This window comes from Bufo bufo, chromosome 9, assembly GCF_905171765.1.
Source record: "Bufo bufo chromosome 9, aBufBuf1.1, whole genome shotgun sequence".
Taxonomy (NCBI): Eukaryota; Metazoa; Chordata; class Amphibia; order Anura; family Bufonidae; genus Bufo; species Bufo bufo.
Window position 1 is genome coordinate 4,717,081 of NC_053397.1, and position 27,403 is coordinate 4,744,483.

The window sequence follows — 27,403 nt, forward strand, 5'->3', positions numbered from 1 at the left end:
ATAAACATTGGTGGTGCAGTGCGCCCCCCTCAATATAATAAACATTGGTGGCGCAGTGCGCCCCCCCCCATCACCCCAATATAATAAACATTGGTGGCGCAGTGCGCCCCCCCTCAATATAATAAACATTGGTGGCGCAGTGCGCCCCCCCATCACCCCAATATAATAAACATTGGTGGCGCAGTGCGCCCCCCCTCAATATAATAAACATTGGTGGCGCAGTGCGCCCCCCCCATCACCCCAGTATAATAAACATTGGTGGCGCAGTGCGCCCCCCCCATCACCCCAATATAATAAACATTGGTGGCGCAGTGCGCCCCCCCAACACCCCAGTATAATAAACATTGGTGGCGCAGTGCGCCCCCCCCATCACCCCAATATAATAAACATTGGTGGCGCAGTGCGCCCCCCCTCAATATAATAAACATTGGTGGCGCAGTGGGCAGTGCCAATGAGGGTTAAAAAATAAAAAAATAATTAACTCACCTCCTCCAATTGATCGTCTCCTGTTCTTACTTCTTTCTAGTTTCTTCAGGACGCAGGACCTGTGGTGACATCACTGTGCTCATCACATGATCCATCACCATGGTAATGGGCCATGTGATGAGCTCAGTGACGTCACCACAGGTCCTGAAGAAACTAGAAAGAAGTAAGAACAGGAGACCGGCAGCTACCTGATCAACTGGAGGAGGTGAGTTAATTTTCTTTTATTATTTTTAACCCTCATTGGCACTTCCCACTGTGCCACCAACGTTTATTATACTGGGGGAGGGGGGGCGCACTGTGCCACCAACGTTTATTATACTGGGGGGGGGGGGGCGCACTGTGCCACCAACGTTTATTATACTGGGGGGGGGGGGGTGGCGCACTGTGCCACCAACGTTTATTATACTGGGGGGGGGGGGCACTGTGCCACCAACGTTTATTATACTGGGGGGGGGGGGGGGCACTGTGCCACCAACGTTTCTTATACAAATACAGGAGGCGGGTGCCGGAATCAAATAGCCGGCACCCGACCTTTGTGACAGGGAGCTGCGATCAGCGGCAGTTAACCCCTCAGGTACCGCACCTGAAGGGTTAACTCAACTGCAGCGGATCGCAGCTCCCTGTCACAGAGGTCGGGTGCCGGCTATTTGATTCCGGCACCCGCCTCCTGTATTTGTATTAACAGGTCAGTTTTCTTCATTGGTGGCGCAGTGGCCACAGCCCCTCCCCTCCTCCTCCCGTCTCTCTTCTTATTGGCAGCGGCGGGGACAGCAGCAGCACAGGGGGGAGGGAGAGACTCCTCCTGCGCTGCTGAGAACGATCATCTCCTGTGCCCGCCGCTGTATTGAGCAGAGCTGCGGCGGCGGGTCTAGTCGCTAATGGCATCTGGAGCCCTGCAGAAGAGCCGCATTAAAGTGTGTAAAGAGCCGCATGTGGCTCGCGAGCCGCGGCTTGCCGACCACTGCCCTAGACTAATGACATCTCCAAGAGCTAATTGGAGTGAGGTGTCAGCCAACTGGAGTCCAATCAATGAGATGAGATTGGAGGTGTTGGTTACAGCTGCCCTATAAAAAACACACACCAGTTCTGGGTTTGCTTTTCACAAGAAGCATTGCCTGATTTGAATGATGCCTCGTACAAAAGAGCTGTCAGAAGACCTACGATTAAGAATTGTTGACTTGCATAAAGCTGGAAAGGGTTATAAAAGTATCTCCAAAAGCCTTGCTGTTCATCAGTCCACGGTAAGACAAACTGTCTATAAATGGAGAAAGTTCAGCACTGCTGCTACTCTCCGTAGGAGTGGCCGTCCTGTAAAGATGACTGCAAGAGCACAGCGCAGACTGCTCAATGAGGTGAAGAAGAATCCTAGAGTGTCGGCTAAAGACTTACAGAAGTCTCTGGCATATGCCAACATCCCTGTTAGCGAATCTACGATACGTAAAACACTAAACAAGAATGGATATCACGGGAGGACACCACAGAGGAAGCCACTGCTGTCCAAAAAAACATTGCTGCACGTTTACAGTTTGCACAAGAGCACCTGGATGTTTCACACCAGAACTGGCAAAATATTCTGTGGACAGATGGAACCAAAGTGGAGTTGTTTGGAAGAAACACACAACACTATGTGTGGAGAAAAAGAGGCACAGCACACCAACCTCAAAACCTCATCCCAACTGTGAAGTATGGTGGTGGGGGCATCATGGTTTGGGGCTGCTTTGCTGCGTCAAGGCCTGGATGGATTGCTATCATCAAAGGAAAAATAAATTCCCAAGTTTATCAAGACATTTTGCAGGAGAACTTGAGGCCATCTGTCCACCAGCTGAAGCTCAACAGAAGATGGGTGTTGCAACAGGACAACGACCCAAAGCATAGACGTAAATCAACAACAGAATGGGCTTCTGTCACCCCCAAAACCCCTTTTTTTTTTTTGGGCTTGTTAAAATCTTTTTATAACGACTATTCCCTATATAGGGCTCTTACCTTTGTCTGTGGCTTCTTTTCCTTAAAAAACTATCTTTTAAAATATGCAGATCACTTCACTACCAGCAAGTAGGGCGTCTACCTGCTGGTCGCCGTCGCAAAAATCTGCCCCCTCCTCCTGTTGATTGACAGGGCCAGCGAGCGCTCTCCTCCTCCGACTGGCCCTGTCAGTATTTTAAATCCCGCGCCTGTCTTCATTCGGCGCAGGCGCTCTGAGAGAAGGAGGCTCGCCTCCTCAGCACTCCCTCAGCCCGCCTGCGCCGATGACGTCACCGAAAGAGAAGAAGTCATCAGCGCAGGCGCACTGAGGGAGTGCTGAGGAGGCGAGCCTCCTTCTCTCAGAGCGCCTGCGCCGAATGAAGACAGGCGCGGGATTTGAAATACTGACAGGGCCAGCCGGAGGAGGAGAGCGCTCGCTGGCCCTGTCAATCAACAGGAGGAGGGGGGCGGTTTTTTGCGGCGGCGACCAGCAGGTAGACGCCCTACTTGCTGGTAGTGAAGTGATCTGCATATTTTAAAAGATCGATTTTTAAGGAAAAAAAGTCACAGCCAAAGGTAAGAGCCCTATATAGGGAATAGTAGTTATCAAAGGATTTTAACAAGCCCAAAAAAAAAAAGGGTTTTGGGGGTGACAGAAGCCCTTTAAACAAGACAATCCGCCTTCTGGAGGGACCCAGTCAGAGTCCTGACCTCAACCCGATGGAGATGCTGTGGCATGACCTCCAGAAAGCGATTCACACCAGACATCCCAAGAATATTGCTGAACTGAAACCGTTCTGTAAAGAGGAATGGTGAAGAATTACCCCTGACCGTTGTGCACGTCTGGTGATAGGAAGAAGCGCCCACTTAACCTGCGGAACCTCTCTTAAAAAATTGCATGGCCATGCGATAAGAAAATCAACTATAACCATCGCTCCATTATACAGCAACATACGCTACTACTACGGCACTAGTCCTGTCGATCCAGCCCTGCGAGTGTGACGTCATCCAGTTGAGACGTGCGCGACGGAACGCCGAAGCACACACACCTCGTGGAAGGACTGACCGGCTGACACAGCAGCGGGACGCAGTGCCGGGACTCAGGCAGGAACTTATACTACTATCTGGAATAGTGGCGATCTAAGTGTAGCGGTCCAGGCGGTCACAATCATAGCTGTAAGAGGAGAACCGACGGAGACATTTACCGTGCTGTAGCGCTGGAACTTTGTATGCACTATCAAATCAGCTATTAAATTAGTACTTGGATTGATTTATCACAGACATTTGGGACATTTCTGTTTGAACTGTGAACTGTTAACAACAACAATAATCCATTTAACATCTTTGGGAATCAAATACTGGAATTGTGGATGGTGGCACAACAAATACGAAGAGTGCCGGTTATATGTGCTTGAAGAAATATTTATGTGCGGTATTTGCCATTAAGCGACTCACCCCACCAACAGGGTATTTTTTCATTGGTACCAATTTGCTATTTTCTACTATTTGATTGTATTTTTGTATAAGTTATGTATTTTTTTAATGGACACAACAGGCCCTATTCTAATTAATAAATTCATCTTGTATCCTATGGTCAAAGTGTTGTGAGTGCTCACTCCCCTTCTTTTCCAATACCCTTTATCATTTTGGGTCGGGCACCCAAGTTGTGAGCTAGCAGCACCCGTCATAGTTCACTAGGTGAGAGCCAACCACCCATTCCAATTTATTTTAACTGCAGGAAACGTTTGGTTGAAGTTATTGCTGCCAAAGGAGGTTCAACCAGTTATTAAATCCAAGGGTTCACATACTTTTTCCACCTGCACTGTGAATGGTTACATGGTGTGTTCAATAAAAACATGGTAACATTTAACTCTTTGTGTGTTATTAGTTTAAGCCGACTGTGATTGTCTATTGTTGTGACTTAGATGAAGATCAGATCACATTTTATGACCAATTTGTGCAGAAATCCATATCATTCCAAAGGGTTCACATACTTTTTCTTGTATGTAAGGAGCAGGGTGCTGTCATGAGGACAATCCCTGGGATAAAGCCTCTGTCCTCATGACACCCGATGCGGCGCCCGGAAAAGCTGCTTTTCTCTGCGCTCGTTATCCTCCTTCAGATCAGCATCACAGAGAGCTCCAGGCAGTGTCCGCGGTCAGTACGTCCTGGTGCCAGGCTCTGGATCTGCTCCGGGCAGTCCGTCCTGGTGCCAGGCTCTGGATCTGCTCCGGGCAGTACGTCCTGGTGCCAGGCTCTGGATCTGCTCCGGGCAGTAAGTCCTGGTGCCAGGCTCTGGATCTGCCCCGGGCAGTCCGTCCTGGTGCCAGGCTCTGGATCTGCCCCGGGCAGTACGTCCTGGTGCCAGGCTCTGGATCTGCCCCGGGCAGTACGTCCTGGTGCCAGGCTCTGGATCTGCTCCGGGCAGTACGTCCTGGTGCCAGGCTCTGGATCTGCTCCGGGCAGTACGTCCTGGTGCCAGGCTCTGGATCTGCTCCGGGCAGTACGTCCTGGTGCCAGGCTCTGGATCTGCTCCGGGCAGTACGTCCTGGTGCCAGGCTCTGGATCTGCTCCGGGCAGTACGTCCTGGTGCCAGGCTCTGGATCTGCCCCGGGCAGTCAGTCCTGGTGCCAGGCTCTGGATCTGCTCCGGGCAGTACGTCTTGGTGCCAGGCTCTGGATCTGCTCCGGGCAGTACGTCCTGGTGCCAGGCTCTGGATCTGCCCCGGGCAGTCCGTCCTGGTGCCAGGCTCTGGATCTGCCCCGGGCAGTCCGTCCTGGTGCCAGGCTCTGGATCTGCCCCGGGCAGTCCGTCCTGGTGCCAGGCTCTGGATCTGCCCCGGGCAGTCAGTCCTGGTGCCAGGCTCTGGATCTGCCCCGGGCAGTCAGTCCTGGTGCCAGGCTCTGGATCTGCCCCGGGCAGTCAGTCCTGGTGCCAGGCTCTGGATCTGCCCCGGGCAGTCCGTCCTGGTGCCAGGCTCTGGATCTGCCCCGGGCAGTCAGTCCTGGTGCCAGGCTCTGGATCTGCCCCGGGCAGTCCGTCCTGGTGCCAGGCTCTGGATCTGCCCCGGGCAGTCCGTCCTGGTGCCAGGCTCTGGATCTGCCCCGGGCAGTCAGTCCTGGTGCCAGGCTCTGGATCTGCCCCGGGCAGTCCGTCCTGGTGCCAGGCTCTGGATCTGCCCCGGGCAGTACGTCCTGGTGCCAGGCTCTGGATCTGCCCCGGGCAGTACGTCCTGGTGCCAGGCTCTGGATCTGCTCCGGGCAGTACGTCCTGGTGCCAGGCTCTGGATCTGCTCCGGGCAGTACGTCCTGGTGCCAGGCTCTGGATCTGCTCCGGGCAGTACGTCCTGGTGCCAGGCTCTGGATCTGCTCCGGGCAGTACGTCCTGGTGCCAGGCTCTGGATCTGCTCCGGGCAGTACGTCCTGGTGCCAGGCTCTGGATCTGCCCCGGGCAGTCAGTCCTGGTGCCAGGCTCTGGATCTGCTCCGGGCAGTACGTCTTGGTGCCAGGCTCTGGATCTGCTCCGGGCAGTACGTCCTGGTGCCAGGCTCTGGATCTGCTCCGGGCAGTACGTCCTTGTGCCAGGCTCTGGATCTGCTCCGGGCAGCGGCCGCGGTCAGGTTAGCCTAAAGGGGTCTCCCACCAAAGACATTTACTGCACACTTAATTGGTGGATTCTCCAAACTCTTGGACCCCCACATAACGCCCCATCATGTGACCCTCCCCTCCCCCAGTGACTCCTTTCATGTCTCCCAATTTTTACCTTTGCATTGGGGTTTTTGATAGAGGATCCTCGGTACCAACCTGAAAGACAAGAATATCTATTAGAACGACGCTCCAACTACTGGCGAACTACAAGTCTCAGGAGGATTTCCAGACATATAAATGGGTTCAACTGTGGGTTACCAAATCTGTACCGTCCGATGGGAGTGATACTGCCTGCTGACCCAGCGCCACACTCCACTTCTACTTGTGAACTAGTGCTTTGTGCAGAGGAGAATAATCCTGGGGTGCCAGGAGCCAGCAGAATAAGGGGTACTTGTGCCCAGGGTGCCAGGGCCACCAGCAGAAGGGTTGGTAGTACCCGGGTGTTGGAGCCAGCAGAATAAGGGGTACTCGTACCCAGGGTGCCAGGGCCAGCAGCAGAAGGGGTGGTAGTACCCAGGGCCAGCTGAACAACGGGTGCTCGTATCTGGGGTGCCAGGGGGTAGCAGCATAAAGGGTGCTCGTACTCTAGGTGCCAGCAGAGTAAGAGGTGCTTGTGCCCGGGCCACTAGGAGCCTGCAACATAAGGGGTGCTCATGTCCAAGATACCAGGGGCCAGCAGAGTATGTGTTGCCCATGCCAATTATACCAGGGGACAGAGTATGGGGTGTTCATGCCCGGAATACCAGGGGACAGCAGAGTATGGGGTTCTTGTGCCAGGGATACCAGGGGACAGCAGAATATGGGGTGCTCATGCCCAGGATACCAGTGGGCAGCAGAATATGGGGTGCTCTTGCCCAGGATACCAGGAGACAGCAGAGTATGAGGTGCTAGTGGCCGGGATACCAGGGGACAGCACAGTATGGGGTGCCAAGGGGCAGCAGGGTAAGAGGTGATCGTGCCCAGGGCACCAGGGGCCAGCAACATAAGGGGTGCCCGTGCCCAGTATACCAGGGGACAGCAGAGTATGGGGTGCTCGTGCCAAGGATACCAGGGGATAGCACAGTATGGGGTGCTCAAGCCTGGGGTACCAGGGGGCAACACTCCAGCCTAACACCTCCACAGTTGTGTGATAGGACACTAAAGGCTGCTACTACAGCGCCCATGGGAGAGGTTTGTATGTAGGATTCCATTCCTGCCTACATTCTCTCTCCTAGTGCCTTGCAGTGTGTCAGTTTTTACTGCAGTTCCGTCATTCCGTTCCTGAACCTGGTTTCCCTGGATGAACAGGGCCCCGGCCACTTCTAGACAGTGGAATATGGCAGCACAGTGCATTGTGGGAAGATGTAGTCATTATATCCTCTCTATCTGGGGGTCCCGGGGGTCTGCCTCAATGTGCCATGCAGGATCCAGTGACACTGAGCTGTCACTAAGGTGTGAGTGCAGGAGAGATGGCGGCAGCGCACAGGGAGAGACGAGGGGACACTGCCAGGGGCAGCGCTTCTCATGTGCTTACAACAAGATGTGACAGCCGCTTATCAGAGTGACAGGCGCAGGAGCACGCTACTCGCCAGCCCCATCTGTACCCTGCCGGATACTGGATCCTACCTACATGCAAGAGTCTGCACTATATAAAGGCATCTATGCCCCAATCCCACTCCTGAGCTCCCTCTAGTGGTGGCCGCATATATCTGTATGCAGTAATCTCCTGAGCTCCCTCTAGTGGTGGCCGCATATATCTGTATATAGTAATCTCCTGAGCTCCCCCTAGTGGTGGCTGTATATATCTATATGTAGTAATCTCCTGAGCTCCCTCTAGTGGTGGCTGCATATATCTGTATGTAGTAATCTCCTGAGCTCCCTCTAGTGGTGGCTGCATATATCTGTATGTAGTAATCTCCTGAGCTCCCTCTAGTGGTGGCTGCATATATCTGTATATAGTAATCTCCTGAGCTCCCCCTAGTGGTGGCTGTATATATCTATATGTAGTAATCTCCTGAGCTCCCTCTAGTGGTGGCTGTATATATCTGTATGTAGTAATCTCCTGAGCTCCCTCTAGTGGTGGCTGTATATATCTGTATGTAGTAATCTTCTGAGCTCCCTCTAGTGGTGGCTGTATATATCTGTATGTAGTAATCTCCTGAGCTCCCTCTAGTGGTGGCTGCATATATCTGTATATAGTAATCTCCGGAGCTCCCTCTAGTGGTGGCTGTATATATCTATATGTAGTAATCTCCTGAGCTCCCTCTAGTGGTGGCTGTATATATCTGTATGTAGTAATCTCCTGAGCTCCCTCTAGTGGTGGCTGTATATATCTGTATGCAGTAATCTCCTGAGCTCTCTCTAGTGGTAGCTGTATATATCTGTATGTAGTAATCTCCTGACCTCCCTCTAGTGGTGGCTGTATATATCTGTATGTAGTAATCTCCTGAGCTCCCTCTAGTGGTGGCTGTATATATCTGTATGTAGTAATCTCCTGAGCTCCCTCTAGTGGTGGCTGTATATATCTGTATGCAGTAATCTCCTGAGCTCTCTCTAGTGGTAGCTGTATATATCTGTATGTAGTAATCTCCTGACCTCCCTCTAGTGGTGGCTGTATATATCTGTATGTAGTAATCTCCTGACCTCCCTCTAGTGGTGGCTGTATATATCTGTATGTAGTAATCTCCTGAGCTCCCTCTAGTGGTGGCTGCATATATCTGTATGTAGTAATCTCCTGAGCTCCCTCTAGTGGTGGCTGTATATACCTGTATGTAGTATTCTCCTGATCTCCCTCTAGTGGTGGCTGTATATATCTGTATGTAGTAATATCATGAGCTCCCTCTAGTGGTAGCTATATATATCTGTATGCAGTAATCTCCTGAGCACCCTCTAGTGGTGGCTGTATATATCTGTATGTAGTAATCTCCTGACCTCCCTCTAGTGGTGGCCGTATATATCTGTATGTAGTAATCTCCTGAGCTCCCTCTAGTGGTGGCTGTATATATCTGTATGTAGTAATCTCCTGAGCTCCCTCTAGTGGTGGCCGCATATATCTGTATATAGTAATCTCCTGAGCTCCCTCTAGTGGTGTCTGTATATATCTGTATGTAGTAATCTCCTGAGCTCCCTCTAGTGGTGTCTGTATATATCTGTATATAGTAATCTCTTGACCTCCCTCTAGTGGTGGCTGTATATATCTGTATGTAGTAATCTCCTGAGCTCCCTCTAGTGGTGGCTGTATATATCTGTATGTAGTAATCTCCTGAGCTCCCTCTAGTGATGGCTGTATATATCTGTATGCAGTAATCTCCTGAGCTCCCCCTAGTGGTGGCTGTATATATCTGTATGTAGTAATCTCCTGAGCTCCCTCTAGTGGTGGCTGTATATATCTGTATGTAGTAATCTCCTGAGCTCCCTCTAGTGGTGGCTGTATATATCTGTATGCAGTAATCTCTTGAGCTCTCCCTAGTGGTGGCTGCAGGTAGTCTATGCAGGGAATTTGGAGCTCATCATTAGTAGACCGAGCTCCAATCATATAAAGATATATTAGTAAATGAATCAAAGCAGAATGCTGGACGTTTACATCTGTACATTCACTGTAAGCACCTGACCCTGATAATCGGCGTCAGTGACTGGTGAAGTATATAGGGCCGTAATGGCTGTTCAGGTTCTATACTATGTGGCTGGATGCCCGCTGATTACAGCTCTGGGGGCTCAGTTGCCTCTGAACTACCTCCTAATACCAGGATGTGACATCCACATGTATTCTGCACTTCTGGTTGGTCTGCAATAAATTACTCATATAGGAAAAGTGGTAACCCTAAAGGGAAACTCCAGTACATAGGCCGAGACCCCGTCATGGGCATTCACTGTGTCTATGGGGCTCAGTGCAGGAGGTGGGTGACCATGGCCGATCTCCTAACTGCTGTGGTGGTGGCAGCAATCAATGGTGACACTCCTCCAGCTCTTCTGCAGTGAGACTAGCCATACACATCTATATCCCCCATACACATGCATGCTCATCTGGGCCATGCATGCATGTGTCGTGAATGGGAGAATGCCGGACTCCCCTGCAGACTCCTCTGACGGTGGATTATCTCCCCAAGAACAAAGCGATTGGGCAGTTGAAATCCATCCTGACCGATCCTAATCTCCCCCCACACACATGGTCGGCCGCCCTGCTGGTGGGTGGCCAGCTTTATACTGGGAGACGTCCACAGAAGGGGCAGATGCCCTGAATGTCGTTTTATGGCATCAGTTGTCACATTCCTTCGCCCACATGAAAGGCAGGCCATGCTCTGTGATCTCATGTTCTTCTGGAGTCCATAGACCCCAATACAATGAACAGTGCTAGTGGCGGCCATATTGGTTGTCACCCAGCTTCCCGGTAACAGATATAACTAGTAAAATATCTTAAAGGAACACGATGCCCTGTGTTATGTCCAGCGCAGCCCCGATCACTCACCATCACATTTCTCCAGGATATGCACAGTTTCTCCCAGTTCCAGAGTTAACCCTTGAAGGACTGACCCACGGAAATTCGATATGACTGAAATAGAGAGAGACAAGACAGATTACATTACAGTGGGGCGCTGTGGGGCAATCCGTCCCTGGGTCACGGTGCGGGTGGGGGTGATGTGCGGCACCTCCAGAATGTGACACCCCTAACAGGCCGCCTTGGGGGACGTGACAAGAACACAAGAGCCGCTCACCGATACAGTGTAACAACAGGTCTGTGTGACAACGTGATGCTGTACCGCAATCAGTGTGACAGGTGGTGTAGCTGAGCGCCCCTGTATGAGGCAGCAGTACAGTGTGACAGGAGGTGTAGCTGAGCGTCCCTGCACGAGGCAGCAGTACAGTGTGACAGGAGGTGTAGCTGAGCGTCCCTGCACGAGGCAGCAGTACAGTGTGACAGGAGGTGTAGCTGAGCGTCCCTGCACGAGGCAGCAGTACAGTGTGACAGGAGGTGTAGCTGAGCGTCCCTGCACGAGGCAGCGGTACAGTGTGACAGGAGGTGTAGCTGAGCGTCCCTGCACGAGGCAGCAGTACAGTGTGACAGGAGGTGTAGCTGAGCGTCCCTGCACGAGGCAGCGGTACAGTGTGACAGGAGGTGTAGCTGAGCGTCCCTGCACGAGGCAGCGGTACAGTGTGACAGGAGGTGTAGCTGAGCGTCCCTGCACGAGGCAGCGGTACAGTGTGACAGGAGGTGTAGCTGAGCGTCCCTGCACGAGGCAGCAGTACAGTGTGACAGGAGGTGTAGCTGAGCGTCCCTGCACGAGGCAGCGGTACAGTGTGACAGGAGGTGTAGCTGAGCGTCCCTGCACGAGGCAGCGGTACAGTGTGACAGGAGGTGTAGCTGAGCGTCCCTGCACGAGGCAGCGGTACAGTGTGACAGGAGGTGTAGCTGAGCGTCCCTGCACGAGGCAGCAGTACAGTGTGACAGGAGGTGTAGCTGAGCGTCCCTGCACGAGGCAGCAGTACAGTGTGACAGGAGGTGTAGCTGAGCGTCCCTGCACGAGGCAGCAGTACAGTGTGACAGGAGGTGTAGCTGAGCGTCCCTGCACGAGGCAGCAGTACAGTGTGACAGGAGGTGTAGCTGAGCGTCCCTGCACGAGGCAGCGGTACAGTGTGACAGGAGGTGTAGCTGAGCGTCCCTGCACGAGGCAGCGGTACAGTGTGACAGGAGGTGTAGCTGAGCGTCCCTGCACGAGGCAGCAGTACAGTGTGACAGGAGGTGTAGCTGAGCGTCCCTGCACGAGGCAGCTGTACAGTGTGACAGGAGGTGTAGCTGAGCGTCCCTGCACGAGGCAGCGGTACAGTGTGACAGGAGGTGTAGCTGAGCGTCCCTGCACGAGGCAGCAGTACAGTGTGACAGGAGATGTAGCTGAGCGTCCCTGCACGAGGCAGCAGTACAGTGTGACAGGAGGTGTAGCTGAGCGTCCCTGCACGAGGCAGCAGTACAGTGTGACAGGAGGTGTAGCTGAGCGTCCCTGCACGAGGCAGCAGTACAGTGTGACAGGAGGTGTAGCTGAGCATCCCTGCACGAGGCAGCAGTACAGTGTGACAGGAGGTGTAGCTGAGCGTCCCTGCACGAGGCAGCGGTACAGTGTGACAGGAGGTGTAGCTGAGCGTCCCTGCACGAGGCAGCGGTACAGTGTGACAGGAGGTGTAGCTGAGCGTCCCTGCACGAGGCAGCAGTACAGTGTGACAGGAGGTGTAGCTGAGCGTCCCTGCACGAGGCAGCAGTACAGTGTGACAGGAGGTGTAGCTGAGCGTCCCTGCACGAGGCAGCAGTACAGTGTGACAGGAGGTGTAGCTGAGCGTCCCTGCACGAGGCAGCAGTACAGTGTGACAGGAGGTGTAGCTGAGCGTCCCTGCACGAGGCAGCGGTACAGTGTGACTGTTTTGGCTGTGACAAGTGACGTCCGCGGCTTCTCAGGTAAATGTTGTGGCAGCTGGGATCTCAGTGACAGCAACATGTTGTCAGAGCGTGCGCTGGAGTGTATGAGGTTGCACTGAGACCCCGAGACTGCTGTGTGTTGTCAGGCTGCCGTGTGTTGTCAGACTGTGACCCTCTAAGGCCCCATTCACACGGGCGAGTATTCCGCGCTGATGCGATGCGTGAGGTGAACACATTGCACCTGCACTGAATACCGACCCATTCATTTCTATGGGGCTGTTCACATGAGCGGTGATTTTCACGCATCACTTGTGCGTTGCGTGAAAATCGCAACATGCTCTATATTCTGCGTTTTTCACGCAACGCAGGCCCCATAGAAGTGAATGAAGTTGCATGAAAACCGCAAGCATCCGCAAGCAAATGCGGATGCGGTGCGATTTTCACACACGGTTGCTAGGAGACGATCGGGATGGAGACCCGATCATTATTATTATCCCTTATAACAGTTATAAGGGAAAATAATAGCATTCTGAATACAGAAGGCATAGTACAATAGCGCTGGAGGGGTTAAAAAAATAATAATAATAATAATTTAACTCACCTTAATCCACCTGCTCGCGCTGCCGGCATCTCGTCTGTCTCCTTCATTGCTCAACAGGACCTGTGGTGAGCATTCATTGCAGGAACGGGACCTGTGGTGACGTCACTCCGGTCATCACATGATCTTTTACCATGGTGATGGATCATGTGATGACCGGAGTGACGTCACCACAGGTCCTGTTCAGCAAAGAAGGAGACAGAAGGAGATGCCGGCTGCGCGATCAAGTGGACTAAGGTGAATTAAATAATTTTTTATATTTTTTTAACCCCTCCAGCGCTATTGTACTATGCATTCTGTATTCAGAATGCTATTATTTTCTCTTATAACCATGTTATAAGGGAAAATATTACAATCTACACAACCCCGATCCCAAGCCCGAACTTCTGTGAAGATGTTCGGGTTTGGGTACCAAACATGCACGATTTTTCTCACGCGAGTGCAAAACGCATTACAATGTTTGGAGGGTTTTCCCGCAACGCCCGTGTGAAAGAGGTCTTAAGCCTGCTATGTGTTGTCAGGCTGTAACCCTCCAAGCCTGCTGTGTGTTGTCAGGCTGACGTGTGTTGTCAGGCTGTGACCCTCCAAGCCTGCCGTGTGTTGTCAGGCTGTAACCCTCCAAGCCTGCCGTGTGTTGTCAGGCTGTAACCCTCCAAGCCTGCCGTGTGTTGTCAGGCTGTAACCCTCCAAGCCTGCCGTGTGTTGTCAGGCTGTAACCCTCCAAGCCTGCCGTGTGTTGTCAGGCTGTAACCCCCCAAGCCTGCCGTGTGTTGTCAGGCTGTAACCCTCCAAGCCTGCCGTGTGTTGTCAGGCTGTAACCCTCCAAGCCTGCCGTGTGTTGTCAGGCTGTAACCCTCCAAGCCTGCCGTGTGTTGTCAGGCTGACGTGTGTTGTCAGGCTGTGACCCTCCAAGCCTGCTGTGTGTTGTCAGGCTGACGTGTGTTGTCAGGCTGTGACCCTCCAAGCCTGCCGTGTGTTGTCAGGCTGACGTGTGTTGTCAGGCTGTGACCCTCCAAGCCTGCCGTGTGTTGTCAGGCTGACGTGTGTTGTCAGGCTGTGACCCTCCAAGCCTGCCGTGTGTTGTCAGGCTGTAACCCTCCAAGCCTGCCGTGTGTTGTCAGGCTGACGTGTGTTGTCAGGCTGTGACCCTCCAAGCCTGCCGTGTGTTGTCAGGCTGTAACCCTCCAAGCCTGCCGTGTGTTGTCAGGCTGACGTGTTGTCAGGCTGTGACCCTCCAAGCCTGCCGTGTGTTGTCAGGCTGTAACCCTCCAAGCCTGCCGTGTGTTGTCAGGCTGTAACCCTCCAAGCCTGCCGTGTGTTGTCAGGCTGTAACCCTCCAAGCCTGCCGTGTGTTGTCAGGCTGACGTGTGTTGTCAGGCTGTGACCCTCCAAGCCTGCCGTGTGTTGTCAGGCTGACGTGTGTTGTCAGGCTGTGACCCTCCAAGCCTGCCGTGTGTTGTCAGGCTGACGTGTGTTGTCAGGCTGTGACCCTCCAAGCCTGCCGTGTGTTGTCAGGCTGTAACCCTCCAAGCCTGCCGTGTGTTGTCAGGCTGACGTGTGTTGTCAGGCTGTGACCCTCCAAGCCTGCCGTGTGTTGTCAGGCTGTAACCCTCCAAGCCTGACGTGTGTTGTCAGGCTGTGACCCTCCAAGCCTGCCGTGTGTTGTCAGGCTGACGTGTGTTGTCAGGCTGTGACCCTCCAAGCCTGCTGTGTGTTGTCAGGCTGTAACCCTCCAAGCCTGCTGTGTGTTGTCAGGCTGACGTGTGTTGTCAAGCTGTAACCCTCCAAGCCTGCTGTGTGTTGTCAGGCTGACGTGTGTTGTCAGGCTGTGACCCTCCAAGCCTGCCGTGTGTTGTCAGGCTGTAACCCTCCAAGCCTGCCGTGTGTTGTCAGGCTGTAACCCTCCAAGCCTGCCGTGTGTTGTCAGGCTGTAACCCTCCAAGCCTGCCGTGTGTTGTCAGGCTGACGTGTGTTGTCAGGCTGTGACCCTCCAAGCCTGCCGTGTGTTGTCAGGCTGTAACCCTCCAAGCCTGCCGTGTGTTGTCAGGGTGTAACGCTCCAAGCCTGCAGTGTGTTGTCAGGCTGACGTGTGTTGTCAGGCTGTGACCCTCCAAGCCTGCCGTGTGTTGTCAGGCTGTGACCCTCCAAGCCTGCCGTGTGTTGTCAGGCTGTGACCCTCCAAGCCTGCCGTGTGTTGTCAGGCTGTAACCCTCCAAGCCTGCCGTGTGTTGTCAGGCTGTGACCCTCCAAGCATGCCGTGTGTTGTCAGGCTGACGTGTGTTGTCAGGCTGTGACCCTCCAAGCCTGCCGTGTGTTGTCAGGCTGTGACCCTCCAAGCCTGCTGTGTGTTGTCAGGCTGTGACCCTCCAAGCCTGCTGTGTGTTGTCAGGCTGTAACCCTCCAAGCCTGCTGTGTGTTGTCAGGCTGACGTGTGTTGTCAGGCTGTAACCCTCCAAGCCTGCTGTGTATTGTCAGGCTGACGTGTGTTGTCAGGCTGTGACCCTCCAAGCCTGCTGTGAGTTGTCAGGCTGTGACCCTCCAAGCCTGCTGTGAGTTGTCAGGCTGTGACCCTCCAAGCCTGCCGTGTGTTGTCAGGCTGTGACCCTCCAAGCCTGCCGTGTGTTGTCAGGCTGCCGTGTGTTGTCAGGCTGTGACCCTCCAAGCCTGCCGTGTGTTGTCAGGCTGTGACCCTCCAAGCCTGCTGTGAGTTGTCAGGCTGTGACCCTCCAAGCCTGCTGTGAGTTGTCAGGCTGTGACCCTCCAAGCCTGCTGTGAGTTGTCAGGCTGTGACCCTCCAAGCCTGCCGTGTGTTGTCAGGCTGTAACCCTCCAAGCCTGCCGTGTGTTGTCAGGCTGTAACCCTCCAAGCCTGCTGTGTGTTGTCAGGCTGCCGTGTGTTGTCAGGCTGTAACCCTCCAAGCCTGCTGTGTATTGTCAGGCTGACGTGTGTTGTCAGGCTGTGACCCTCCAAGCCTGCCGTGTGTTGTCAGGCTGTGACCCTCCAAGCCTGCTGTGAGTTGTCAGGCTGTGACCCTCCAAGCCTGCTGTGAGTTGTCAGGCTGTGACCCTCCAAGCCTGCTGTGAGTTGTCAGGCTGTAACCCTCCAAGCCTGCCGTGTGTTGTCAGGCTGTAACCCTCCAAGCCTGCCGTGTGTTGTCAGGCTGTAACCCTCCAAGCCTGCTGTGTGTTGTCAGGCTGCCGTGTGTTGTCAGGCTGTAACCCTCCAAGCCTGCTGTGTATTGTCAGGCTGACGTGTGTTGTCAGGCTGTGACCCTCCAAGCCTGCCGTGTGTTGTCAGGCTGTAACCCTCCAAGCCTGCTGTGTGTTGTCAGGCTGCCGTGTGTTGTCAGGCTGTAACCCTCCAAGCCTGCTGTGTGTTGTCAGGCTGCCGTGTGTTGTCAGGCTGTAACCCTCCAAGCCTGCTGTGTGTTGTCAGGCTGCCGTGTGTTGTCAGGCTGTAACCCTCCAAGCCTGCTGTGTGTTGTCAGGCTGACGTGTGTTGTCAGGCCGTGACCCTCCAAGCCTGCTGTGCGTTGTCAGGCCGTGACCCTCCAAGCCTGCTGTGTGTTGTCAGGCCGTGACCCTGTGTCATCAATAACCTGGCATCCATCCTGGCGGCTCGGAGGCTGTAGAGCCACCTAAACAGACTGCGCCATCTCTCTTCCCGTGTGACACCCAGCGCTCTCGGCTGCTGCAGTGTTAACCCTCTCAGCACCACAGCCCTGCTCATCACAGCCGCCTGCCAAGATCCTGCTGGCGTAACCCACTCCAGGCAGACAACTCCAAAAATAATGAGTCGCCGTCACAAATAGCACATGAGTAACAGGCTTACTCACCCCTGCGCCCGCTGCCTCCCACCGGGGCAATCGCTTCCCCGTGCTCCCACAATGCACTGCTGCCCCCACACTGATCAGGAGACGGAGCCCGGGGAGGACACATTACTATAGGCCTCAGGGAGGTACTGGAACCAGGGGGCCAAACTAGAGGGGCCCGCCTGCAGAACACAACAGGGGAGGCACACGTGGGGGCTCAATAGACCTCTACAGCCAGCAAGTGTGGATAGACTACAACTCCCAGCATGCCAGGTCTACAACTGATATCTGGAAGATCCCCGCACAGAGGGGGCCGGAGGTCCATATCTTCTGCACAAACCAATTAGTTCTAAAATGACCCAATTACCTGGCAGAATGAGCGCAGGCCGCGGACGACCTACATTTCTAGATCACCACCCCATCTCCAGCATGGTCTGAGAAACTACAACTCCCAGCATGCTCTGACCACCTGAAAAGTGGCAGGGAATACATGGGCATTTCCACCTAGTTGGGCACTACATTGAAATACCCACCTATGGGTAGAGCGCCCCATGTGGCAGGGCAGGGTATTACACTCAGGGGCTATTTACTCAGCAGCGCCCCTTGAGGATAGTAGTTGTGCTGGAGTATGTATTCGTCCTGATATACCCATGCTGCAAAACTACAACTCTCATTCTGTGGCTGTCAGGGCATGATGGGAGTTGTAGTTTTGCAACAGTTGGCTCCTATTATCCTCCACTCCATTATAAGAATGTCCTCCATTTGCACAAAGGCCCAATTCTTACGATGTAAATGTCTGCAATTACGAGGTCATGCGACTGCCGGCGACGCTGCGGCACAGGTTTTTTTTTTAAGGATAAAGATTTTAAGTGTTTGACTTGTGAACGTCCTTGAAGAGAGAATGTCACTTCAGACAGTGAGGCGAATCTGTCCTGCACCTCTGCAGTCACAATGCTGCACACACAGCTCTGCGCAACCAACACCCACACACTGCTGCGCCGCACGGACAGAGACGGGTTAACCACCCTCCGCCGTAATATTACTATAATAGGTCAGTGCACACGGATACCTCCACCGTCCACCCGGCTGTACAGGCGCCCCTCCCCCAGAAGCCGGTTCATGGGAACGACCCCTCCTGTCACCTCTGTAATGATGACTGCACAAAGTCCGATAGTCCGGCACACCTCGTCTAATTATCCAGAAAATCTCATCATCCGGCACCGACCACTAGATCCAGACAGAATAGAATTAACTATATATACTGTACCTGCCCCAAGAGCTTACAATCTACTAAACTCTTCCACTGTATCTGCTGACGATGTGCAGGGTTGCTACAATGTATCCAGTCCAGACGATCGTCTGAGAGGCAAACACCCTGCACACCGATACACTAACAAAATCAGGAGAGAGTCCGTTTACAATTCAACACTGTAACAAACCCCCAGCCGTGAGTAGTATTAAGTCTATAAAGGATTTTGGCCTCTGGAGGTAAATAAGAATATTGCTGTTCACTGACAGCAAACAGAGATCATGAAAATAGTGAGGAACTGAAACAAAAAGTGGATTAGAAAGTTGCAGAACTGAGCGCCGCCCTAGTGTTCAGATCAAAGAACTGCACGGAAGTGAATATGATCCAACTTCTGGAGTGTAATAATGACCTCATACTAGGGAATTACTAGTCATGCGATTCCCTGACTTCTGCCTGTATACCCGGGGGCTGGGAGGGTTTCCGGATAACTGGCCACATCGCTGCGGTGCAGGCCGGGGATAGGACTCGCTCACATATGAGGTTTCCGTGAATTAAGGTCAGACAGCGCCCGCAGAGCGGCAGGAGGGGCGATCCGCTCGGCCAGAGGATTACTCAATGCCGATTTGATTATAACAATCATCTCCAGCGTCTCGTGCACAGACATAATCCGGAGCCGCCGGCCTGTGTGCGACCACCTGGCTACATGGCGGGTATACAGTCCACTCATTACTGGGGTGCAGAGGTCACCCCCCCCCCATAGCGCAGGCTGCCCGTGAGGGGCCTATAGCGCTTTACTGCCCCTCCTTGGCGCTCACTCAGCAGAAGCTCTTATCCAGAGCGAATCCCCCGGGACGGGAGCAGCAGCCATTACCATGGAGGACTTGTAATTCAATAGGGGGGCCACAAAATCCTGCAAGCAAGGGTCCGCCTCGGAGTCACCCCCCAGGAGAGGCAGACGCAGGAGGAACCTCCAGCATAATCCATACCAGTGCTGCACATCTCTAGTATTCAAAGCTGTACATGACTTGTCACAGCTGAGGGTTTGTTACAGTAGTATCCAGTCTGGACAGTGCTCTGTGAGGTCAGCAGCGCAGACCCGCTCCTGTCCTGACAGTTTGCTACATTGTATCAGTGCAGATCATGTCTAGACTGGGTACAAAAAAAGTTTTCATTCACTAACTGCAAGCAGAGATCTTGAAAATGAGGCATAAATTTGACACAAATATTAAACTGAAAACACAAATATTAGAATTTTATAAATTTGCATTATACAGTGAATCAGGCGTCTCTCCTTCGGTGCAGGTGACAGCCGGCCGGTTATCCGCGCACTTTAGCGATGTCTGGAGCCTTCGCTCTTCTTAAAGCTTTCAGCACAGATTAGCCTAATTAGATCGCCCCTACAACAATGGAGCGGCCCTCCCCCACCGCTCACTAGAAGGCTGCCCACCGACCCTCACCCTAAAGGCTCGTCCGTGCTCAAATCCGTGAAAAGGTGCTTAGTGATGCCTCCGTCAAGATGTCCGTGAAGGCTCCGTGCGTCACTGTGCAGCTGAAAAATCATTTTCAAAGCATCTCTTCCTAATGATCCGTGAAACACGGATGGCATCGGACAGCAAAAAACGGAGGCATTGATGACCCAAAATCTATAATGGGCGCGATGCATCCGTGCTAAAAACACGGACCGTGGTAAAAAACAAAAAACAAACTCTGATGTGGAAATACAGACATTAACATGAATGGGGCCGTGTGCGTCCGTGGAGAACGCCGACGTGCGAGTCTACTGAAGTCAACGGACAGCTCCATATACATGAGGGACCGCTCCGGATATGGGCCCTCTCTCCCTCCTCTCCAGACGTCGGCCCCTCTCTCCAGACGTCGGCCCCTCTCTCCATCACTCCTCTCCAGACGTCGGCCCCTCTCTCCAGATGTCGGCCCCTCTCTCCTTCTCTAGATAGGAGCCCCTCTATTACTCCTCTCTAGATAGGAGCCCCTCTATTACTCCTCTCTAGATAGGAGCCCCTCTATTACTCCTCTAGATAGGAGCCCCTCTATTACTCCTCTAGATAGGAGCCCCTCTATTACTCCTCTCTAGATAGGAGCCCCTCTATTACTCCTCTCTAGATAGGAGCCCCTCTATTACTCCTCTCTAGATAGGAGCCCCTCTATTACTCCTCTCTAGATAGGAGCCCCTCTATTACTCCTCTCTAGATAGGAGCCCCTCTATTACTCCTCTCTAGATAGGAGCCCCTCTATTACTCCTCTCTAGATAGGAGCCCCTCTATTACTCCTCTCTAGATAGGAGCCCCTCTATTACTCCTCTCTAGATAGGAGCCCCTCTATTACTCCTCTCTAGATAGGAGCCCCTCTATTACTCCTCTCTAGATAGGAGCCCCTCTATTACTCCTCTCTAGATAGGAGCCCCTCTATTACTCCTCTCTAGATAGGAGCCCCTCTATTACTCCTCTCTAGATAGGAGCCCCTCTATTACTCCTCTCTAGATAGGAGCCCCTCTATTACTCCTCTCTAGATAGGAGCCCCTCTATTACTCCTCTCTAGATAGGAGCCCCTCTATTACTCCTCTCTAGATAGGAGCCCCTCTATTACTCCTCTCTAGATAGGAGCCCCTCTATTACTCCTCTCTAGATAGGAGCCCCTCTATTACTCCTCTCTAGATAGGAGCCCCTCTATTACTCCTCTAGATATGAGCCCCTCTATTACTCCTCTAGATAGGAGCCCCTCTATTACTCCTCTAGATATGAGCCCCTCTATTACTCCTCTAGATATGAGCCCCTCTATTACTCCTCTAGATATGAGCCCCTCTATTACTCCTCTCTAGATAGGAGCCCCTCTATTACTCCTCTCTAGATAGGAGCCCCTCTATTACTCCTCTCTAGATAGGAGCCCCTCTATTACTCCTCTCTAGATAGGAGCCCCTCTATTACTCCTCTCTAGATATGAGCCCCTCTATTACTCCTCTAGATATGAGCCCCTCTATTTCTCCTCTCTAGATATGAGCCCCTCTATTACTCCTCTCTAGATATGAGCCCCTCTATTACTCCTCTCTAGATAGGAGCCCCTCTATTACTCCTCTAGATAGGAGCCCCTCTATTACTCCTCTCTAGATATGAGCCCCTCTATTACTCCTCTCTAGATATGAGCCCCTCTATTACTCCTCTCTAGATATGAGCCCCTCAGTATTGTGATCAGATCAGGGGAGAGATTTCGGATTTAATCACCAGCACTTTATTAATCCGTCTATGGAGGATGAATGGCGCCTGATTAATCTGCAGCTTCTCAATTTTCAGCGATAACTTAGCAAGTAACTCATTAACTGGCAGCCTAATTACTATGCATTTATGTTAATTACAGAGATAAAAATGTGCTCCGCACCCTCAGTCCGCTCTGGGCACACAGGGGTTAACAGTCGGATATAAATAGTGCACGTTTCCAAGACAAACTCATTATCCCGGTAGAAGGCCAGGACGCGGACTGACCCCCGGCTCACTGAACGCGCAGCAATGTGGCCGGATTTACTAATAAAGAGCAACCAAATCCCAGCAGCAACCGGCCAGACGCCCCCCAACCTGCGCTACGTGGACTATTCGCTAATGAACGACCCCTGAACCTCGTGACTGCGGGACATGTGCAGCAATGACATCACAGTCCCCGTCCGTCTTGCACTTTGTGTTCATCAACTATAAAATCCCCAAAATCTATTTCAGCGCTAATGGAGGGTGAACCGTCCCCGCACCAATAACGGATCACTCCGGATCGCTTCCCTGAGGACGGGGCGAAGCCGGGCTACAGTCCGTGCACTTCCCGGAGACGCCACAATGGAGAGGACAGTGACGGAGGCGCAAAAAGAACCATCACATGATCATCAGACGAGAAGGGAATATATGAAGTCATCTTATACAATGGGCAGCGCAGGGCGAGGAGAGGGGCACGCGCAGGGCGAGGAGAGGGGCACGCGCAGGGCGAGGAGAGGGGCACGCGCAGGGCGAGGAGAGGGGCACGCGCAGGGCGAGGAGAGGGGCACGCGCAGGGCGAGGAGAGGGGCACGCGCAGGGCGAGGAGAGGGGCACGCGCAGGGCGAGGAGAGGGGCACGCGCAGGGCGAGAAGGGGGCACGCACAGGGCGAGAAGGGGGCACGCACAGGGCGAGAAGGGGGCACGCACAGGGCGAGAAGGGGGCACGCACAGGGCGAGAAGGGGGCACGCACAGGGCGAGAAGGGGGCACGCACAGGGCGAGAAGGGGGCACGCACAGGGCGAGAAGGGGGCACGCACAGGGCGAGAAGGGGGCACGCACAGGGCGAGAAGGGGGCACGCACAGGGCGAGAAGGGGGCACGCACAGGGCGAGAAGGGGGCACGCACAGGGCGAGAAGGGGGCACGCACAGGGCGAGAAGGGCTACATATACACATACATGTAGATACACACAGATACACAGCGTTGCGGGGGATACATCGATATGGGGGATACATCGAAATATAGGGGGGTACATAGCGATATAGGGGGGCTGCTCGCTCTCAGGGCTGATGCTGTAGTCAGTAAACATAAGGTGGAGCCATGTTGGGATCTGGAGCCTTTTCTGGGAGGATGTATGAGCTGCTCGGGGGCCCCGGGGACCAATGAACGTGACCTGATCCTTCCTGTCAGCCGGAGACAGACTGAGCGTACATGGAGCAGCACTCTAATATTAGCTCTATACAGGAGGAGAGCGACCTCCATCAGCCTCCATGGCGCTGTCACCCTCATCATCGCACCTGCAAATTGTAGGTTTTCCCTTTCCTCTGAATAAGACCCGTTCACACAACCATATTTTTTGGTCCGCATCCGTATGTCCGTTCCGCGGCCACCGCAAAAAAGACAGAACAGGTCCTATTCTTGTCCGTTTTGTGGAAAAGAATAGGCATTGTTACAACGGGTCCGCAAAAAAAAAAAAAAAAAATGGATGCAGCACGGACGTCACACAGATGTCACCTGCATTTTGCGGTCGTGTGAACACAACCTAAATTAAATTCTGGAAAGTCGCAGTTACAGTGAACTGAGCAAACACCAATATGCCACCATTAGCGCGCCCGGAGGGGGAGGGGTGTCACTCAACTTTCCTAGACCTCTGGCAAATCTTCCTAGCGTGGCGGCCGCACAGGAAAGGCCGATGCCGCCGTCCATAACTGCGCAGATCTGCCATTCAAGAAACCCAGGGTAGACCCCCAAAGAAAAACAGATAATAAATGGGCGGATGATGTGGATATTGGGGGCTGCACGTTATTAGCGCCATGAGCCGGGCGCCCTGCGGAGACACGTCCTTGGATTTCGGCGGCAGAGAAGACTCGTTTCACCTCCTGTGTCCTGGGAGCAGCAGAGCCGACTCTGCGCCTCCGATCTGCAGCTTATCCCATTTCCTGCTCGGAATGATTTACACTCATCTGGTTGAGTGGAGCCAATTAAAGGAATCTCTATAATCAGTCCTATTATACTACAACCCCCAACATGGCCCGTCAAGGCCCGGAACATTGGAGGCAAGGATTCTGCTTTGAGACAACTTTCTGTCTCTGGAGGCACATGGACAACTGCCCCCATCCTCCACCCCCAGATAACTAGGAGGAGGACGCCTTCGCCATCATCATGGCCGCTCATCTCCTGTGAAGGGCACAAGTCTCCACGCACGGAGGGGGGGGGGCACTTCATCTGAGACGATGACTATAATCAATACCTCCTCCTTCAGCCACGAGGGGCCCCGCACAATTCCAGAACAGTGAAGACTGACACAGAAGCAGGGCAGAGGGATGATGCAGGGCCCGGCTCATTCCCTCCATGTCACCGGGCACAGTGCCCCTGAAATAATGGGGTACACGGTTAATAAAACCATGGCGGCAGCATCACTGGGACCCGAACCCCAGGAAATGCAGAGGATCAAATTCTAATCCATTTCAAAAACCTCTGCTTGCTGTGTATGAAAGGGAACATTCTTGTTTTCATCCATAGGCCGAGTTTTGTCCTGATCTAGCCCTGCTCACACAGCTGAGGGTTTGTTACAGTGTATGTAAACTACCACCTGTGAAGTAAATAGCAGCACATCTCTGTCCTGATGGTTTGTTACAATGCATCAACGCTGGAAAATGTATCAGCCTGCAATTCAGAATGATGAGCAAGCAGAGATACTGAAAAGGGCGAGTAACTGTTCACTATGTGGAGATGGCGGCGGATCCCAGATTTAGTGGAAGTTGCTATGAAAAATAGGGACAACCCAATGGGCAGAGGGGTCATGTGACATTAGGCGCCCTCAACGGCGATGGTGGTCATGTGACTGCACAGCCAATAAGAAGTCATCATCTGCCGGGTAACCTAAGACATGTCAGCCCATAAAGGGTCAGTAAATCCGGGAAATGCGCACAATCTGCCTCCTGTGAGCACAGCTGCTGGTAATACAGAAACATACTTTGTGCTGCATTATCCAGGCCCCAGAGCTGCGCTCTCCATCAGTAGTGGCTCCATTATTAATGCAGTTGTCTCCTCTGTGCAGCTGCAGCCACAAGAGGTGACAGGTATCAGAGGAGACAGCCACCCACAAGAGGAGACAGCCACCCACAAGAGGAGACAGGTATCGGAGGAGACAGCCACCCACAAGAGGAGACAGCCACCCACAAGAGGAGACAGGTACCAGAGGAGACAGCCACCCACAAGAGGCTACAGGTACCAGAGGAGACAGCCACCCACAAGAGGCGACAGGTACCAGAGGAGACAGCCACCCACAAGAGGCGACAGGTACCAGAGGAGACAGCCACCCACAAGAGGAGACAGCCACCCACAAGAGGAGACAGCCACCCACAAGAGGAGACAGCCACCCACAAGAGGAGACAGGTATCAGAGGAGACAGCCACCCACAAGAGGAGACAGGTACCGGAGGAGACAGCCACCCACAAGAGGAGACAGGTACCAGAGGAGACAGCCACCCACAAGAGGAGACAGGTATCAGAGGAGACAGCCACCCACAAGAGGAGACAGGTATCAGAGGAGACAGCCACCCACAAGAGGAGACAGCCACCCACAAGAGGAGACAGCCACCCACAAGAGGAGACAGCCACCCACAAGAGGAGACAGGTATCAGAGGAGACAGCCACCCACAAGAGGAGACAGCCACCCACAAGAGGAGACAGCCACCCACAAGAGGCGACAGGTACCAGAGGAGACAGCCACCCACAAGAGGCGACAGGTACCAGAGGAGACAGCCACCCACAAGAGGCGACAGGTACCAGAGGAGACAGCCACCCACAAGAGGAGACAGGTATCAGAGGAGACAGCCACCCACAAGAGGAGACAGGTATCAGAGGAGACAGCCACCCACAAGAGGAGACAGGTATCAGAGGAGACAGCCACCCACAAGAGGAGACAGGTATCAGAGGAGACAGCCACCCACAAGAGGAGACAGCCACCCACAAGAGGAGACAGCCACCCACAAGAGGAGACAGCCACCCACAAGAGGAGACAGCCACCCACAAGAGGAGACAGGTATCGGAGGAGACAGCCACCCACAAGAGGAGACAGCCACCCACAAGAGGAGACAGCCACCCACAAGAGGAGACAGGTATCAGAGGAGACAGGTATCAGAGGAGACAGGTATCAGAGGAGACAGGTATCAGAGGAGACAGGTATCAGAGGAGACAGGTATCAGAGGAGACAGCCACCCACAAGAGGAGACAGGTATCAGAGGAGACAGCCACCCACAAGAGGAGACAGGTATCAGAGGAGACAGCCACCCACAAGAGGAGACAGCCACCCACAAGAGGCGACAGGTACCAGAGGAGACAGCCACCCACAAGAGGAGACAGGTATCAGAGGAGACAGCCACCCACAAGAGGAGACAGGTATCAGAGGAGACAGCCACCCACAAGAGGAGACAGCCACCCACAAGAGGAGACAGCCACCCACAAGAGGCGACAACCACCCACAAGAGGCGACAGCCACCCACAAGAGGCGACAGCCACCCACAAGAGGCGACAGCCACCCACAAGAGGCGACAGCCACCCACAAGAGGCGACAGCCACCCACAAGAGGCGACAGCCACCCACAAGAGGCGACAGCCACCCACAAGAGGCGACAGCCACCCACAAGAGGCGACAGCCACCCACAAGAGGCGACAGCCACCCACAAGAGGCGACAGGTATCAGAGGAGACAGCCACCCACAAGAGGAGACAGCCACCCACAAGAGGCGACAGGTATCGGAGGAGACAGCCACCCACAAGAGGCGACAGCCACCCACAAGAGGCGACAGCCACCCACAAGAGGCGACAGCCACCCACAAGAGGCGACAGCCACCCACAAGAGGCGACAGCCACCCACAAGAGGCGACAGGTATCAGAGGAGACAGCCACCCACAAGAGGAGACAGCCACCCACAAGAGGAGACAGCCACCCACAAGAGGAGACAGCCACCCACAAGAGGAGACAGCCACCCACAAGAGGAGACAGGTATCGGAGGAGACAGCCACCCACAAGAGGAGACAGCCACCCACAAGAGGCGACAGCCACCCACAAGAGGCGACAGCCACCCACAAGAGGCGACAGCCACCCACAAGAGGCGACAGCCACCCACAAGAGGTGACAGGTATCGGAGGAGACAGCCACCCACAAGAGGAGACAGCCACCCACAAGAGGCGACAGGTATCAGAGGACACAGGTACCCACAAGAGGAGACACAGGTACCCGAGGACACAGGTACCCGAGGACACAGGTACCCACAAGAGGAGACAGGTACCCGAGGACACAGGTACCCACAAGAGGAGACAGGTACCCGAGGACACAGGTACCCGAGGACACAGGTACCCACAAGAGGAGACAGGTACCCGAGGACACAGGTACCCACAAGAGGAGACAGGTACCCGAGGACACAGGTACCCACAAGAGGAGACAGGTACCCGAGGAGACAGGTACCCGAGGAGACAGGTACCCACAAGAGGAGACAGGTACCCACAAGAGGAGACAGGTACCCACAAGAGGAGACAGGTACCCGAGGGCACAGGTACCCACAAGAGGAGACAGGTACCCGAGGACACAGGTACCCACAAGAGGAGACAGGTACCCGAGGACACAGGTACCCACAAGAGGAGACAGGTACCCGAGGACACAGGTACCCACAAGAGGAGACAGGTACCCGAGGACACAGGTACCCACAAGAGGAGACAGGTACCCGAGGACACAGGTACCCAGGTGTGGCAGGAGGCCGGCTCCTCTCTGCTCCCCACCAGTCCCTACCACAGGTCA

The 27,403-nt window shown here is 53.7% G+C and overlaps 1 protein-coding gene across 3 annotated transcripts in view; it reads right to left on the bottom strand.

Annotated features, from left to right (window-relative positions):
- Positions 1–27,403, bottom strand: part of DOCK3 (dedicator of cytokinesis 3) — a 122,389-nt gene that overhangs the window by 84,372 nt on the left and 10,614 nt on the right. For all 3 annotated transcript variants that reach the window (XR_005774188.1, XM_040407110.1, XM_040407109.1), the window contains exons 2-3: positions 10,540–10,623; positions 6,211–6,251 (exon numbers count right to left, since the gene is read on the bottom strand). Coding sequence is in view for 2 of the 3 variants with exons in the window: in XM_040407110.1 (XP_040263044.1) it covers positions 6,211–6,251; positions 10,540–10,623 (125 nt within the window). In the remaining variant the exon portion in view is untranslated. The remainder of the gene's footprint in view (positions 1–6,210; positions 6,252–10,539; positions 10,624–27,403) is intronic.